Source organism: Ammospiza caudacuta, chromosome 7 (genome assembly GCF_027887145.1).
Source record: "Ammospiza caudacuta isolate bAmmCau1 chromosome 7, bAmmCau1.pri, whole genome shotgun sequence".
In the NCBI taxonomy this organism is placed as follows: Eukaryota; Metazoa; Chordata; class Aves; order Passeriformes; family Passerellidae; genus Ammospiza; species Ammospiza caudacuta.
In genome coordinates this window covers 19,669,624-19,682,155 of record NC_080599.1, presented here as the reverse complement: position 1 = coordinate 19,682,155, position 12,532 = coordinate 19,669,624, and the positions used below count along the sequence as shown (strand labels likewise).

General features: G+C 40.8%; 1 protein-coding gene across 2 annotated transcripts in view; it reads right to left on the bottom strand.

Moving 5' to 3' along the window:
• Window positions 1-12,532, bottom strand: part of KIFAP3 (kinesin associated protein 3) — a 67,634-nt gene that overhangs the window by 14,281 nt on the left and 40,821 nt on the right. For both annotated transcript variants that reach the window (XM_058808376.1, XM_058808377.1), the window contains exons 18-19: window positions 11,210-11,399; window positions 6,686-6,785 (exon numbers count right to left, since the gene is read on the bottom strand). In XM_058808376.1, coding sequence (XP_058664359.1) covers window positions 6,686-6,785; window positions 11,210-11,399 — 290 coding nt within the window. The remainder of the gene's footprint in view (window positions 1-6,685; window positions 6,786-11,209; window positions 11,400-12,532) is intronic.

Here is a 12,532-nt window from a genome sequence, read left to right as displayed (position 1 = left end):
CTCACATTTCTTTAGATGTAAAATCTCAATTCTTGCATGTAGGAATATGTAGCACCTGCAAAGACACTGAGGAACATCTCTGCCAGGTCCCCAGGAATAGTCAGTGCCTTTAACTTCTATAGAACTAAACATGTAGGCACAGTTAGGGTAACAGAATATGATAAAAAGGTGACTCTGCTGCCACTAACAGATTTTTGTGGGATTAAAAGAAAAATACATGAACCAAATTTATTTACAAAATAAACTCCCTTATTTGTGTCCAGGAACTTCATTGGTTCTGGGCTTTTCTTTAAGGCCTTTTCAAATTCCTTTCAGTGGGATTTACAATTTGCTAATACTGATGTGTGATAAACTAATAAAACCTGCCTGCAAGGTTATAGGCCCAATTTACTAATAAAACCTAATTTAATTCTCCTGGGAAATGCAAATTAAATAGTGTCCAAATGGCAGAAACAGAGTACAACTCTGCTGAACATATTGCAAAAGCAACTAAGTTGGGTTTTGTTTTTAAAATAAGGTTTAACTATGGAAAAGAAGAAATTCTGCCCAGAGCTGTAAGAAATATCATTATGATAAAATGGTTCAAAGTAGAATCATCTTGTAATAGTAATTTATACACTTTCAGGTTTTCTTTCCATTAATTAAAAGATTTTATACTCACTGTATGTCCACCTCTAAGACAGGGAAGCATCACTGACTCTGTTCAAATGGGGAGGAGAGAGATGTGAGTACTCTCAGCACAGACCCTGCATGAGAACATTTTTTGTCTAAAGGAGCATGGAACAATTTGTTCTGTCACTGATCCCTGCTGCTGTCTGCTAACAGAGTGGGTTCTCACCCTCAGAGACAGCCTGCAAGATGGTTCTTACCTCCTGAAAGGCTGGGAAGGGAATGTTCCAACTTCTAAATAAACTGTGCTGAACTTAACTGAAAACAGAGGGTGGATGAGACACACTCCCTGGCAGGGTCACCAAGATCCCCAATTCCTTCAGCCCTTTCCTTCAGTAAATCTAATTGAAGATGAGGATCTACATGGAAGATAGCTCTAGATGTCAAAGTAGGATGCAAGTTACAGGTACAATAATTTAGAAGTATTTTGATAATCATCAGAAAGTGCACATTTGCAGTTCCTGTAGCTGCTCCAGCTGGGAATTCACATCACAGTGCAGCAATCAATGGCAGTGAAAGGCTACAGCTCTGGGTTGTTCCACCATGAAAGCTCCCAGGTTTCCAAGTGAAAAAAGGCCATGGACAGGAGAATTCTTGCCACTCAGTGTGGCCTTGCAGCACATACAGACATCACACATGCTTAGCTCAGCTCCAGATGAGCCAAGTCCCACTGAGAGTGCTGGAGCACCAGGAGCTGTGGCCAGGTTTCCATCAAGGCCAGACACAAGAGGCTGGCTGTGCAGCCTGGAATTTGCCAAGAGCAGCCACAGCTTCCCTGGGGGAGCACAGAGCAGGGCCTGGCTGCAGGCACTGAGCTGCCAGAACATCCCAGTGACCTGCCATGGCAAAAACAAGACATGCAGGCACAGCTTCAGGCTGTAAATCCAGGCAGAGGAAAGATGTCCCACCAAGGACAGAGACATGCAGTCAGCCCATAAAACTGGCTGTGCCTGACATGCCAAACCTCAGTGCTTCCTGGGAAGAAGCCTCAGTCAGATCTCTGCTGGGAAGAGCTGGGAGTGCACATGAACACTGCTGCTGGGAACAGCACACACAGCAAGGCCTTGTCTCAGGGAAAATGAGGTGGAGCAATGGCAGCTCTGCTGCATTTTATAACAAGGTTAAAGGATCCTGCGCTGGTGAAAAACTTCCTCAGGGAAAAAAAAAAAAAAAGAGTTCTGGCCAGCTCTAGCATTCCTAACTATTAATCTTTTCAAAGCTACAGACTGAGAAGATTTGAGAGCTCTGTTGAGGATATTAACCAAAAATTGGCTTTTGCACTCAGAGTTTGTACCATTACCTAGCTGTAGCTGGGAAAGGTTAAGAAGTTGCCTCTTCCCCAAGGGGCAAGAAAAATACTGTGGCTATCTCTATTATAAGATATTTAGCCATCACTATTATGTTTGTGTCCTAAGAAAGTAATTAGTCTCCAGAAGGTGATTAAAATTTGATGAATGACCATAGATTCTGGAAGATGTCTTTCAGCTGCTCCTTATCCCCTGCAGCTCAGACACTAAGCTGTCATCACATCAGCCAAAGGTGAGGGATTTTTGTTTGCCACAATCATAAAACTTTCACTCAATATTAAGCCTTATCAGAACCAGAAACCTTGAATTCAGATTTTAATAACACATGAAAATTTCAAATCTATGCCTAATGCCCATCTGCTCCTGAAAGACAGAAAGATGATTCAAAGCTGGTAATCTAATCATAAAAGTATTTTCCTAGCCAATGAAAAAAATCTGGATAGAAGCTGTCAAAACAACCTCCTCAGCCACATCTTTTCTGCTGAATGGAAAACATACCTTACAATCTGTCTGCATTATGCTCCAAACCTTTGAGGAAAACAAGAGATGCTGTTTATGGGCTTTATCACTGCTCCTGTGGATGTAACATTCTGAAATAATTCTATTTATAGGCCTCATAGGTAACGGTACAACAGCACTAAGAATATAGTTCATGGATAAGAGCTGTAAACAGAAGCTGCAGAACACACAGGCTACATCCCCAGAAACAGAGCATTTCCCAGGGTGGCACTATCAGAAAAAAGGCAGCTGCACAGGTCTTCACTTTTGTGCTGCTTCTGCTTCATGATGACAAATAACAGAAATAACAATTATCAGGATGTGGATATGTCCAGAGCAGCAAGCATGCAAGCAAATCTACAAAGTGAATTCAGGGCTAGACACTTTTACAATTCCCTTCAAAGCTGAATTCAGGGCTAGATACTTTTACAATTCCCTTCAAAGCTGAATTCAGGGCTAGATACTTTTACAATTCCCTTCAAAGCTGAATTCAGGGCTAGATACTTTTACAATTCCCTTCAAAGCTGTTCCTTACTTCACAGTGCATGATGATGTGAGGTGGCACTCTCAACTCCTGAGAGTAACACTACTCCAGGTGTCAAAGGAAAAGATATCCCATGAAGGGAAGGCAGTGTCTTTGAAAAAAAACCCTCTTTCCCCAGATCAAGAGATGTTTTTACTGTCAATGCTGCCACTTCACGTTACCCTCCTGAAAATGACCAGGAAGAACAGTCCCAGTGTGGTAACCCAGTGAGTACAGATGCCTATCCATAATTCAACTATTTTGAATTCCTGTTCTGCATGACTTGACAAAAGCATCTCCCTACCCTCCCAGGACTGTGCAGCAGCTCTGGGTGTGTGGGTCCAGGGGCTCTTGGGGCAAGGACTCCACCAGAGATGCTGGTGGCATCCCTGCTGCATCACAGGACAGTCAACCACTTCAGCAACTGCACCTCTGGACACAGTTGCTGCTCCAGTTGCCCTGAATCTTCCCAAATGAAGCAGCCTGGAATTGCAATGGCAGAGTATCCTGGTTTGAAAAGGAACCGAGTTTTCTGGGTACCCTAGAGCTCTGCTAGAACAGCATCCCCCAGCCAAGGAAGTTCACAATGGAACTGGAGTAACAATAGGACACATGGCAGGTGGTGGGGGCTGGGTTATCAAACAGAACTTACAGGGAAAATCTTCCAGACAGTTTGAGTTTCACTGTGGTCCTTGACAGCCACTCCTCACAGACACAGTTCTTTGGCTCCAAAAACTGGGATGGTGATCAGAACACACTCAAGGCCTGGTAATGCACTGAGGGCACCAACACCAGCTCAACACAAACTCAGTTTCTCAGATGTGCAGCCACTAAAAACGTGGGATTTTCTGGCTGCCTTTTCTTTCCTCCTGGAGGCAAGGCAAAGTCCTGATCCATACTCTGAGCACATTGCAAGGACAGGAAACAGCCTCAGAGAAATTAAAGAGGTAACATACCCTCATTCTTTCTCATAGGAATGCAGAAAGGAGAAGAAAGGATTAAATTATTCAAGGCTAAGGAGCAAGAAGTCAGCTCATGGTTGTTACCTACCTCAAAATTCACAGGGTGGTCTTAAGTGGCAAAGAGACTCTCTCTTAAATTGACAAAGAGACTTCAGAACTCACCCCATTGCTTAGCAAAAACTGCTTCTATTACAGAATTGAAAAGCCTAATATAAAAGGCAAAGACCAGAAGACAGAGGCATAACAAATAAATGTATAATAAATGAAAAAGTATAACAAATTAAAAGACCAAAACCAAGAATCTACTCATAATTAGCAATCTCTCTCTGAACTTCCAAGCCATGTTACTATTAACTGACTTGCTAATTGTCTATGAAAACCACAACTCAGCTTTCTTGCTAAAAAAGTTTCCTGAAAACATATTCAAATATTATTAATAGAAAAAAATGAACCATTTTTTTATAACAAAAATCTTGATTTATTAAAAGCTGGAACTGGTTAAAAATAAATCCTTGACATAAGGTTCTTGTTAGCTTTAAACTGTAAGCATAAAAATCCCCCAGAATGATGTTTTGCTGTGGCTGAAATGTACACTATATAACACATAAAAAGCGCCTTGACTTGCTGCTATTATTTTTAATTAGGCTCTGTAGCACGTATGGTTTTACCTTCCAACACCAATTCCAGTTGGGAAAAGGGAGCTCCAGACCCATGGGACTGGCAATTCCATGGCTCATGCCTTGGAGCACTAATGCATTTTACATTAGGTCTGAGCATCAGGAAATCCTGGCTGCTGGCGCCAGGCACTTCCAGCCCATAATGATCCACATGTGAGCAGTCAGATTCACCACTCAGCTGCCACTATCTATTCTATCAAACAATTCACTCCTGCTCTGCTACAAATAAGACAGAACATTTGCAGCACTCCACACTGTTTCCAATTAGTCTGTGTGTCTGGACTGCAGATAAGTCCATGGAGCAATCATATTGGAAGAAATCTTCCTAGCAAACAGAAATTCCAATATTTCCAGAGGCCATCAGCAATGGGCCAACCTGCAGAATTTTCTTGCCTTGAAACATGCAAGTAAGGTTGATTTAACTTAATTTAACTAGGCATACACCAGATGTATTTTGCTACTCATGTTAGCTGGAATACAATCAGATTAAAAAGCAGGTTATATTGGAGCTCCCTGATGAGGGACTGCAATTTGAGGCTGACTGATGTGCCTTCACTTCTAACCAAGGACACTGAAGATGGTTTTGTTTCCCAGCTGAAAACTCTCTGTTTTCAGAGTATCTTGACTGGGACTTTCTCTAAATTAACTAAGTAAACTTCTCTAGGAGTCTACAAGCTCTACCCTACACACCTTTCCCCAAAACCTGCAGGGAGCACCCTCCAATGTTCTGGTGAGCAGAGAAATCCATCACCTCGTGGTTGTGTGTCTACTGTGAAGTTAAAAATGGTGAGTGACCCACTGAGACCCCAAGAGCAGCACAGAGCTCACACTTACCTCAGTTTCTCTCCCACCTGCAAGCTCTGAAACAAAGGTTGAACATTTGGAAATGATCAGCACAGGCACCAGCATCCCCTTTCCCAAACACAGCCTCACACTACTCTGAATTTGATGCTTACTGAGTATAAATATTTACTTTTCTCAGAAGATCCATCTCAAATCTTGTTTCTTTTTGTTCCCTAAACATGTTAGTTATTTTAATTTGTCTCTATATTGTTACCACCACTCCAACCCTTACTCAGTGTTCAGCTTTCTGGGGCATCACAGGTAGAATAAACCAACCAAAGTAACTGTTCACCACCCTTGATTAATTACAAGAAGCCAAAGTAAGGGAGGAAAATCTTTTTTGCTTCATCTGTACATACTGTGAATGACTTACATTTTACAAATATAAGGTGTTAGTGGTGAAAAGAACATTCTTCCTCTGGAAAGAAACAGCTTCAGCCCCAGGGCTGGGCATATCCACATAGCTGGATCCTGGTGAAGCAAATGCTGTACCTTGACTATCAAGTGTTTGAACTATTTCCTGCTCATGAGTGCACAGAATTAATGTTTTTATAAAAGGCACTTCCTAAACTCTACAGCATCAGGATTTATGAAGATTCCATTCTTGGAAATGAGTCTTTTTTATTTTGAACTCATGGGAGAAGTTTATTCAGAAATTCAAACTGGAACAGCTTGTCAACTTTGAGAGGGAGAGGTCTTTGAGCAGAGGGGAAATTCTGAAAAAGATCTCCAAGAATATCAGCAAAAGCTGATGCCTTTTGCCCCTGTTGCCCATTTTCAGGAATCTAGCTGAGAATACCTTGGGAAGGCTTAGGTTAATGGAAAAACACCAAAAACCACCAAACCCACAGCAGCTGAAAGACTTCTTTTAAATTTAGGAATATTGGAAACAAACATCATCTGGATGATCAGCATCTCAAGCCTCTCTCTAGATGTTTCCCAAATACTCTGAGGAGTATTTGAGTAGTTGTCATAACAGGTGGTGTATTCTGTGTTATTATTCTATTCCACAGGTTTTGGAAGCTGTGATGTATTACAGCGTGTTAGGATGTTAAAACAGACATGTGATTCAGACAACAGACTAGAACTGCTTGTGCAGTGTAAATCATTCCTACTGCTATGGGGGCAACAATTACTGAGCACTACAAATGAAGCCCTAAAAGAAACTTGTTGGATTGTAAGAATTCTTCAGTAGGAGCTACTTACTTGGCAGAGAAGGGGTGCTGCCCAACCAGGTCTCCATTCTGCAGCTGGTAATCCCCAAAGATATCAGGACTCACTGCTCCATCAGGGACTATCAGCCCATCTAGAAAACAAAACACAGCCACTTATCAAGAGCAGGATTGAGGGAAAGTGGCCAAAACCACCTGGTCCTGGTTTCTTTTAGCAATTCAAAAGGAATTTAACTTACAATATTTCTGTGAGGAACAAAAATCAACAATAATACTGAAACCCAGCAACTTCAAGTACAAAGAAGTCCTTACTGGGACTCCAAGGAGCTTCAGCCCACTGCCCTGAAAAATGCTGTACCTAAGAAATATTCTCTTAGCCCTTCTTCCTTAAGACTATAAAAGTTATTTCAAGACAAATCTTGTCTCACCCATCAAAGTAAGCACAGAAAACAAGTAATGAGAAAGGTAAAACATTAATGTGGGCCAGCAGCATAAAAATAAAAAAGCAGCAAAAGTCTTAATTGTTCAGACTCTACACTGCACCACTGTATCTTTTCAAACTTGTGGAGAAAAACAAGAAAGTGACTTCAAACTTATTTATCTTGCCCATCTTTTAATATCTCAGAGCTCTTTCCAACAAGGGCAGGCTTTTCCTGTGATATCCTTTTAAGAACACAGGTTAAAGATTTTTTGTGCTCCCTTTACATTACAACACTGACATGTGAAGATGCAGACATTTGTAAAGCCAGAAATATTCCTTAAAGGCTTCACAGTCTCTGCCTGCTTTATGAGGAAAAGAAAATCAGGAGCTAACATCTTCCTTCTGTTCCATCAGTGTAAACCCAGAGAGTGTCTTTGAAGTAAAGTCACTGAACTGACCCCAGCTGAATGAGAGCCCAGCTTAACTCTTTGCTGCTCCCATTCACAAAACACATTTCTTTTTAATATTAAGGGCACAGTTCTTACTTGGTAATTAGTATTAGGCTCTAATCAGATAAAACAAGCTCTTTCATTTAAACAGCCCCTACATCAGTTTGTCTCCATCACTGTATGAAAACCATTCCAGACCTGAAGTGCAGAAAGCATCCCCATAAAACCAGGGCAGAAACAGGTACACCCAGACTGATACATTAAGAGTTTAAGAGAGGGAACACAGAGATTCCTAATGACTAGGAAGTTACAAATGCCATTCCACTTTAAAGAAAGAGAGATAAGATCCAGGGAGTCACAGGCCACTTAGCTTAACCTCTGTGGTTTCCAAACTACTAAAACTGCCTGCACAGGAAGCAGTGGAAAGTTACTTACAGACACAAGGGCTTAGAGATGATGACTCTGGCATTCAAACAAATCCCCCCATGCTTTATGAATTTACCTGATGTTTTTTGAAGATAATATAGTGACAAGTGATAAAAGGAATAGAATTGACACATCTAGATTTCTAACAGACATTTGATGAGGTGCTACAGAGATTCATTTAGAAGATAGTACCTCATGGGAAAGTGACTGAATGCAAGGCAGCATATTGCAAATGAAAAATGCCAGCCATGATCAGCCCACATTTTAGCAGCATCAGATTGCTGTACATGGCCATGTTCTAATTGCAGACATGTGTGTACAGTATGGGAAGGAGTATGACTTGACAAGCAGGAGTTCTGGCAGGGATCAATATTCCTGTCTCTCAGCATGTTCAGCAGGACAGGGGTGCCCTGTGACATCACACAAACAGAAAATGTCCAAAGAAGTGAAAGGAAAGTTGAAATAGCCTTTATTAAGGCTTGTGCCAAATTTTTCTAGCTCACCTCCTAGTCTGTATGCTCCACTGAACTGAAATGAGGAGGAGCATGATCACTTTTATACCTGCAGCACTTCAGATCAAAAGCAATCCATGTAAGTAAGTGACTATGCATTTTAAATAGCCAGGCTAGGTTAAGAGAAACTGAAATATAACATATGTCTCTGTATTAATAAAGCAAGCACTACATTTTAACTCTGAGGCTACTGCTACCACTACTTAAAGTGTCTTCAATCAAGAGTGTTAACAGTCAAACCATAACACTCAGAATTATGGCTCACATGAATGTATAGGAAAATGAAAGCACATGGAGAGCATCAGCTGCAGAAAATGTGATTACACAGTTAAAGGACATCTGTTGTTATGTACATTTCAACATAAATTAGATTATGTACTTTCAGAGCAAGAGAGGCACTGAGCTCAGGAAGGTAACTTCAGAGATTCTACCACATTTTTCATGTAGATTTAAATTCCTGTGCAAGAGAGGGATTGGTCTGTCATGAATTAAGGAACTTATCTTGCCATCAGTGAGCTCAAAAATGATTATGGTCAAGGTGGGACTTGTGCTGTCAGCCATCAGTGTAGATCACTTCTAAAATTATCAAACTGAAATACAAGTATTTCATTTCTGGCTGCACAAAGATTTGTACTTTTGGTGGGTTTGGGTTTAGTTTTTTTCACTAAGTAATGATCTGTCCTTCAGAACCCAAATCTCTGCTCCAATTGGTACCTTAACCTTAACTTTCAAAGGAGTATTATGTCCCTTTTGAGATGCCACATTTCAAAAGTTGAAGTCTAGGAAATTGCAGAAGCACACAATTACTGACATTTGCTGCAATGAACCTGAGAAGTGAACCTACCTTTTGAATATAACCACTCTTGAAAAAGGGCTACCTTTAAAACCAAAACCACATTTCAAACATCTGCAGAACATATCACCAGAATTCTACCCTTCCTTTCCAGTCAAGTATCAATTCCAGCACAAAAAATCCAAAAGGGAAAAATTATCACACTAAGAGGCAAGTAGCTATGGCAGAAGAAAAAGAAGCTTTATGTTCTGATATCCTTTGAGAACAATATTTGAAATGCTACTGAGATCTTGCACAATTATTTTCTTGCAGCAGCTATGAGTGAAGACAATGGGGTTTAGTGGTTTTGTTTTTCTAATTACTCTTCCTGCAAATTGATTCAGAGTCACAGAGTTTTGTGACTCATGCTTCGTGGCAGAGGACTGGACACTTCTGTGGAAAATTAAAAACACAGACTCAAACCCAGCAATTAAAAAAAAAAAAGGCAAAAATTCATGCACTCAGTTATCCAGGAGCTTAAAGAGGATCTAAACCCAAAAGTTGGAGAGGGTAAGCCAACTCCTAGTTACAAAAAGTTATGAAGACATTTATCCACTGGGCCAAATTATTTCATTATAGTCTGCTGCAAAGTTTTATTGGACCTTTGTCCTGAACATCTGGCAGCACTGGATTAGATAAATCAGCATTTACAGAAGAGATACACACACTTCCCTAAATCCCAGATATACAACAGCAAAAAAATCATACAGATAGATTAAAGTTGTGAAATGATGGCCTCTGCTAAGGAATCTACAAGTTTGCTGAGAATCAAGTGAAGTCTTTCATCAATATCTGCAATAAAAATCCCATTGCACAACTAACACAATAGGCAGAACAAAATTCAGCATAAATCCCACAGCTGTGAATTTAACAGGGATGAGAGGGTTTTGTTTACAGAGCAAACAAACTATGGACACAAGAAACAGGTGGGAAGAACAAGGCTGGGCTATCTTTACTTGACTCCACTGTCATGTTCCATCAGCTATCTGAGACAGGTTTACTCATATTCCTGCAGACCTGTAACATGTCCTAAAATCATGGATGTGTAGTACTTAAACCATCACTAACATCCTGATGCCTTAGGATTTTAGATTTTAGATTTTTCAGATCCTGTACTGATTTAGTATATAACTCTAAATTCTATACAGTTTCAGCTGCTGCCTTCACATTTTGGTCAGACAAAACAATCCCTCTGGGCCTCAAACTCAAGGACACCCTGCAGCTTCAGGCCCTGAGAAGTATGAACAAAAAGTGAAATGGGGAGGAGCAAACTGAGGGAGTATAACTTCACTACCTGAAGCTGTAATTGGAGGATTAACCCCTGATATGTGAATGAACAAACTTATAATTGTCTGAGAAACTTGTGACCATTGTCCATCCTGGGTGTAGCCCTCTGGAGGCTTCTGGCTGCCCAAGGAGGAATGATAAACAGATTTTCCTTTGCACTTTAATGTGGTTGTCCTTTAATTTGAGCTGCAATAGGGTTCATTTGATGTGATTCCTCATACTGAACCAAAACTGGCTGTACAAAAAGTACAAAGCTCATTATGTTCAAGGCTCTACATAGTGATTTGTTACATTCTTCATTAAAAACCTACTGTTTACATAAGAGATTCAATTAACCATTTATTAAGAAAGAAAAAATTGATCTTGTCTAGCTATTCAAAAGTTAGGCATGTGATTTTAACTCTGTGCCTCTATAAACCAAGCAGAGAAACAGATGCCCAAGGTATATTGAAGGCCTTCAAATAGCTAAATACCCACTTTTATTGTCTTAATCTTGTTCTAGGTAGGCATTCCATGGCATCAACCCCAACAAGGACAAACCCAACCATGGCTGAGTCAGGCCCAGCTCAAGCTCCCACTGCAAATGCAGAGGTGGCAATCCCAGTGCTGAACACTGACAGTGCTGCTTTACCTGCATTGTAGAAGAGGTCAGGTCTCTCCAGAATGTCCCCCTCGTGGATGTAGGGCTCGATGGGGTCATCCCCATACAGGTACTGCTCGCTGTCGTCCATCTGCCGGCTCTCCACCATCTCCAGCCACTGCGAGTTGTGCCATCGGAACTTCTCCGTCTGGATTTTTTTAGCCCATTCCTCATCATATTCCTGGCAAAAATCACCACACACTGCTTTAGGATCAGCTGTAGACACAGCTGGTGTAACAGGAAATGGCAGGGTGTCACCCTGATTTTTTAAGATTTTTTCTAAGCCTTCTGATGTTGACATTCTTGTAACAAACTTTCCTTCTTTTATGGAGGAGAGAAATTTGATGGACTGTTGGTTTGGCCAGTGTCACTGGAGATGTGGCACTTTCACCCTCCAATCCACTGTCACTTTTGGAAAACTATTATCTGACTCCAAAATTTATAAACTTCCCTTTTTCTTCACCTTGAGAGCAGCAGTGTGTGCGCTTGTGTTGTTTTGTGTCCTACAGTGACATCAGGGGAAGCCAACATCAGCAAAAATGCCAGCTCAGGGCCCAGTGACTTCAATGCTCTGCTCAGCTGCATGTTCTTTGAGCAAAAGGGATTTTGCAAGCATTGGGAATTATATGGGTTTGTGCTACAGCAGTACAATCTTCCCTTCATGGTTTGGAACTTCATTCCATCCAGAAAAAACTCCTGCTTTCAACAGAACAGTTCCATCAGCAGTCTCCTCATTTGGTTTAATTAAGAAGACCCAATTACTGCCAATCTCCAGGGGATTTTTAGTAATTAATTATTAACACTGGCCAAATACTGCACATCTTCATTAGATGAGCATTTCCTAGGACAACTAGTTACTAAAAAATCTATTAAGGAAAAAGGCTGTGATAAAACAAATTTCTTTCATGAACTCCAGCAAGAATTTAATTTCAACTTCATGTCAAATGTTATGTACAATGTCTAACAACCACAAAAATGGTAGGCAAGAAAACTCTGAGGGGAACTTCTCCAGAAAGCTGAGTAAAACAGGATATAGGTTCCAGTCACTATGGAAAAACATGCAGGCATGACATTTCAATCTGGATTACAGCCTAATTGCACTCAATGATGAGATATTCGTGTAAAGGAACAGCAGCATGAAGTGAGATAGCCTTTGGTCACTGCAATCAGCTGTTCTGAGAGGGATCTTCTGAACAGAGCAGATTTAGGGCTGGTGATTTCCCATGGGTAACACTCAGCTCCTCAATCCTGCTGGAATGATAAGGCCCAGCTACCTCTAGGCAGCTCATCAACACATGAAATCTGCAGATTGTA